Consider the following 5,905-nt stretch of genomic DNA (forward strand, 5'->3'; position numbering starts at 1 on the left):
TATGCAGGCAAATGAATTGAGCTAGAAAATATCATTTTGAGTGAGGTAACCCAGACTCAGAAAGACAAACATGGTATGTAGTCACTCATAAGTGAATCCTAGATTAAAACAATGGATAATTAGCCTACAACCCACAGCTCCAGAGAAGCTGGGAAACAAGGAGGCCTCTAAGATGGATAAAAGAATCACCTTGAGAAAGGGAAACAGAGGACATCTCCATGAGTAAACTGGGTATGAGGGAGGACAATAGAGGTGAGGGAATGAGGAATTAAAACATGAGGCTGGCCAAGCTGAAGGAATAGAGTGGGAGAGCAATAAATGATATGTCTTGATAGAGGGAGACATTAAGGGAGAAACCTGGTGCTAGGGAAATTCCCAGGAATCCACAAGGATGACACCATCTTAGACTACTAGCAATAGTGAAGAGGGTGCCTGAACTGGCCTACTCTGGTAATTAGATTGGTGAATACCCTGAGTGTCATCTTAGAGCCTTCATCCAGTAACTGATAGAAGCAGATGCAGAGATTCACATCCAAGCACAAGGCTGAGCTCCTGTAGTCCAGTCAAAGAGATAAGGGGGATTATGTGAGTCATGTGTATCAAGATCATGATGGGGAAATCTACAAAGACAACTGAATCAAGCTTGTAGGAACTCACAAACTTTAAACCGACAGCTGTGGAACATTCATAGGACAGGATTAGGCCCTCTGTATATGGGAGACAGTTATGCTGCTTGGTATATTTGAGGAACCCCTGGCAGTGGGATCAGATCTATCCTTGGAGCATGAGCTGGGTTTTTGTGACCGATTACATATGGTAGGATGTCTTAATCATCACTGATGCATCAGGGAGTGGCTTGGTCCTGCCTCAACTGAATGTACTAGGTTTTGTTGACTTTCCAAGGAAGGCCTTTCCATTTTGAAGGAGGAGATGGAGGGAGGTCTGGGAGGGAGCCTGGAGGAGAGTGAGATGAGTAATGAGAGGGGGATCTGTGGTAGTTGGCATGTAAGTCAAATTAAAAGAAGAACTCTATTTTTAAAGAAACCTAGCTTATTTTTCAAGTGGGTCATTTGTTTCTTTGAGCATTTTTTAATTCTTTGTATATAGTGGATAATAAATCTCTGTCAGATGCATATTGGCAAAGACTCTCTCCTGTTCTGTGCTTCTTTTAACTCAATTGATTTATTCTTAAGCTGTTCATAAGTCTTTTAGTTATATGAAGTCCCAGTTGTTGACTGTGGGCCATAATTTCCTGGCAAGTGGAGTCTTCTTTAAAAAGTCTTTTCCTACAACTGTACATTTTATCATACTCCTGTATTTTCTACCAGAAGTTTTAGTGTTCCAGATTTCAATTGAAGTCTTTAATTGACTTGGATCTCATTTTCTAGTGCAGGGTGATAAATATGGATCTAATTCCATTGTTCTGCTTGTAGACATCCAATTTTAAATGTCTTTCAATAGATAAGTGGATACTGTAAACATGGCAAATATACATTCAGCTATAAAGAAAAATGAAATCGTGAATTTTCAGGTAAATGATGGACTTAGAGAATATTGTATTATATGATTTAATACAAACAGACTCAGATAGATAAATGCTGTGGAATATTATTTTAAGATGTGTTACAATCGAATATCAGTGGAATATTTGTTTAATATTGCAAAGGTATATTATAGTCTTTTATGTTGCATTTGTTTAAGTCTGTGAAGCTGTATAACTTTGACTGTCTAAAACACCTGAATGGCCAGTTGCAAGACTGTAGAAGGGACAGGCAGGGCAAGCAGGCAAAGAGAAAAAATAGGAGAAATCGGGGGGTGGGGGGAGATTAAGGAGCAAGAAAAGGAGGATAGTAAGACTCCAGAATCTAGGCACCCAGCTACATAGCCAGCCACGGAGAAAGAAGTAAGAAAGATACAGTGATCTCTACTTTTCTGTAGCTAGCAGTTTCTCCATTCCTGCCTGGGCCCTGCAGTCATATGGCCTGCTTATATGATATTCACACAGAGGTTTAATATTATTTATAACTGCTTGGCCATTAATTCAGGCCTACCACTGACTAGCTCTTACATTTAAACTCAGCCCTTTTCTGTTATTCTGTATGTTGACAAATGTTCAGTGGCTTAATTTCATGCCATTACATGCTGCTCCTGGATGGTGAACTGGTGTCTCCTGACTCAACCTTTTGCTTCCCAGAATTCTCCTCTCTGCTTGCCCCACCTATACTTCCTTCCAGGCTACTGGCCAATCAGTATTTTTATCAACCAACAGAGCAATACATATTCATAGCATACAAAAAGACACCCAGAGCACTTTTCTCTGATTTTTTACTCAGAAAATTAAATACAGTGTGTAGAAAAATGTATGCAATTTTGTATGATGCTGATAGTTGTATTGGAATCAATGGTTTCCTTTGTAGTCTATGGGTGTTTTACATAGAGTGTAAATTGTCTGAAAATAGAATAATTAGACTTCTTTCCTGTGCTCTACATTGTAGCAGAAGTTTTCCCGTGTCCTGCTCACTTCTGCAGCTGCTTGGTCCCAAGTGAACACACAGAGGCTTATATTAATTACAAACTGTATGGCCTATGGCTCAGACTTCTGGCTGGCTAGCTTACAACTTATCTCAAACCAATCCTATTAATCTATATTTTGCCACCTAGCTCTGTGGCATTACCTGTTCTCTCACATCTTGCTTCTCCTGATGGCACCTTGAAAATTCTGCCTAAATCCACCCTTCATCTCTGTCTTCAGTTTGAATGCACTGCCTAGCCTTATTCTGCCTCATCACTGGCAAATAACTTTGTTTATTTATCAGCTAATGAAAGCAACACATATTCACAGCATACAGAAAGACATGCCACAGCACTGATAAAGTGAGATATCCACTGGAATCTGCTTAATGGGTAAAAGGGATTTATTAGGAAACAAAACTCAAGAAACAGAAAAGGAGAGTCATTGCAGGGTCCTGGAAGTCTGAGGTACAGTCCCATGCTATTCTGCTGCCTGAGTCAGTCTATACAGAGAGAAGAGAGCTGCTTACATGCATCTCAGGTTTTAAGGGTAGCCTTGAAGCCATGCCCCAGGGGCAGGTACTTTATTGGTTGTCAAATGCATATGGCCAGCCTTGAGTCCATATACACACGAGCAACAGAAACAGATCAGCAGGGTGTATTTACATATATATATATAATATATATATATAGTATATAAAATAATAAATATAGGAAAAGGGCTATCAACACGAGAGACTGAGAACACATTCCAGGAGTTTGGGGGAAGGGTATCTATGAAGGGCTAGAGGAGGAAAGGGTGGGAAAAAACTTAGATAACTTGATTTCAGGTAAAACAAAAATAAAATTATTATATGTGTACATATATATTTATGCATTTATGTAGGCCATTTGTAATGTATGCATTTGTGAGTGGAAATATGCTGAAGAGGGGATTAAGAAAAGACAACAAAACTGTATGTGATCAGAAACAGAAGGACAACTATCTGGAAGAAGAAAAGGAAACATCCAAAAGGTGGCAAAGAGAGTGGAAGAAAGGTAGTGTCATCATATTGATGATAAAATATAATGGTACACATAGTGCTCACTAATTTAATGTCAACTCGACCCAAGCTAGAGTCATGTTAGAAAAGAGAACCTTAATTGAGAAAATGTCCCACCTGATTGACCTGTAGCCAGCCTGTGGTGCATTGTCTTGATTGATGGTTGATGTGGGAGGTCATGGGTCACTGTGGGTGTTGCCACCCTTGAGCTGGTGGTCCTGGGTTATGTAAGAAACCAGGATGAGCAGGCATTGAGGAGAAATCTACTAAATAGAATTCCTTCATGGTCTCTGCATTAGTTTGTGTTTCCAGGTTCCTGCCCTGGCTTCCAGGACGAAGGATTACAAACTGTAAGATGAAATAAACCCTTTCCTCCTCAAGTTGGATATTTGGTCGTGGTTGTTCTGTCACAACAACAGAAACCCTAACTAAGAAAAACAAGTATTGAAATTCCACAGTGAAACTCCTCACTCTGAATGTTAAGCAATTACTGAAAAATAAATAAAACTTTACATGATATGTAGTGAATTCTTTTTATTAAATCTTTTAGATATTACAGGTAGATTTGTGTGCAATTATCAAATTCTTTTGGTACTGTGAAATCTGCATGAAAATTATTGCTCCACAGAAAATAATATGCATTCTCAAAAATGTTCATTAAAACACTGTCTTTGGTATGAAATATCAGAGACACTTGAAATGCTTATCATAGTGAGAAGTATGTACTTTTCAATGCAAATACACCAAGAGAGATGACTATACATAACAGGCTTGATAGTGGATATTTCTAGGAAGAGAACAAAGCTTTGAAGTTAAGGTGAAGTATATTAAAATCTGAGACCTATTATAGCTTTACAAATGTGATTTTACTCATATATTCTTTATATAATTATTACTTATTTCAAGATGCTTGGAACACATAAAATAAAGCCAAGTGCATTTAAAAATCTCAATCATTTTTTGAAGATTCTTAAAATTCCTAAGTTTATATAAAAGACATAGCTGGAAGAAAGCTAAATTATATAAAGTCTACATTAACAAATATACATGGGTACTTTAAATATAATCCCACATTATAGAGAAGATTGTATTTCATAATATAGCATGAAACAATCATATTAAAATTTCCCTCTAAATTCCAGGCAAACTCTTATGGCATACTGCTAGATATTTGTATGAATGGATTTACCTGCTATGTTGATCAGGAGTGATGCTCCTAAATATGAATACTTTACTTGGAGAATGGCATCTGCAATCTGTGAAGCATCAGGAAGTTCAGCATCCAGTGCATTTTCAAACCTGGATATATTCTCCTTTTTCCCAATCACTAACAGCACAATCCCAGTTAGAGAAATGAAACAAAGAACAGCCATTTTCATGAGACTGCTGATAGTCTGAAACTGAGCCACTGTTCTTATCCCTCGACCATTGAGAATTCCAAATGACCACAAAACAGCCAAAGCCAGACTTTGGGAACTCTGGAGCTGGGCATCCAGAATAGAAAAGTTGAACTAGATTACTAGCTATTAGTAAGCATAGAGCACCAATGCCTAGGAAATGACCAAAAAGCTGTATCCAAAGACATAGGAAAGCAACAGAGGATCCAAAAGATCTCTTGAGGAAATAATAAGGTGCTCCACTCACAGGAAAGGTGGTTGCCAACTCGGTAAGACAAAGAGCATTCATCATGTTCAGCAAGCCACAACCTGCCCAAATACTTAGGGAGACAGGGATGTTCAGTGAGGAGTATTTTAATACTCCTTTCGGAGACACAAACAAAATGCCCGTCCCTAGGGTGGAACTAAGCAAAAGCATGTTTCCGTGGATGAATCCTACCACTCTCAAGAGCTGCATGGTTTTGCCTTTTTCTCCCTTTTAAATCTTCAAAAATAACTCTTCTTTATTATGCTTCTCTGTAATTGTCTGCAAATGCCTGTCAGACACAGTGTTGCCTTGACTAAACCATCTATTCCTTATAAGAGATTTTTTAAGCCTGAACTTAACTTGGGTTTTAAAATAATTAACTTTTTGCTGGGTGATGGTGGCACATGCCTTTAATGCCAGCACTCTAGAGGTAGAAGCAGGCAAATCTCTGAGTTCAGTGCCGGCCTGGACTACAAAGCAAGAACCAGGACAGCCATAGCTGTTCTACATCTCTACCGTATCACACAAAACAAAAACAACTGCAAAAAACAGTTTTAACTTCTTTCTGAGACCACAGCTAACATATTTCCTGTTAATCAGAAAGTATTTTCAGTCATCCTGAAAAATACTTTTGGATGTAAAACACTATGCCCCTACATTTGCTGGGCTAAAACCAATACATGCAAGGCCATTGATAGGGTAAAAAA

General features: G+C 38.4%; 1 protein-coding gene across 1 annotated transcript; it reads right to left on the reverse strand.

The window, feature by feature from the left end:
• Positions 1 to 3,691: 3,691 nt before the first annotated feature.
• LOC119086159 (solute carrier family 7 member 13-like) lies at positions 3,692 to 5,537 on the reverse strand. Its single transcript, XM_037201742.1, has 3 exons — positions 5,199 to 5,537; positions 4,744 to 4,810; positions 3,692 to 3,772 (listed from the first exon to the last, which is right to left on the reverse strand). The coding sequence occupies exons 1-3, from the start codon at positions 5,406 to 5,408 to the stop codon at positions 3,738 to 3,740; spliced, it is 312 nt and encodes a 103-aa protein (XP_037057637.1). The 5' UTR covers positions 5,409 to 5,537; the 3' UTR covers positions 3,692 to 3,737.
• Between the last annotated feature and the right edge of the window lie 368 nt (positions 5,538 to 5,905).

Source organism: Peromyscus leucopus, unplaced genomic scaffold (assembly GCF_004664715.2).
Source record: "Peromyscus leucopus breed LL Stock unplaced genomic scaffold, UCI_PerLeu_2.1 scaffold_1300, whole genome shotgun sequence".
Classification (NCBI taxonomy): domain Eukaryota; kingdom Metazoa; phylum Chordata; class Mammalia; order Rodentia; family Cricetidae; genus Peromyscus; species Peromyscus leucopus.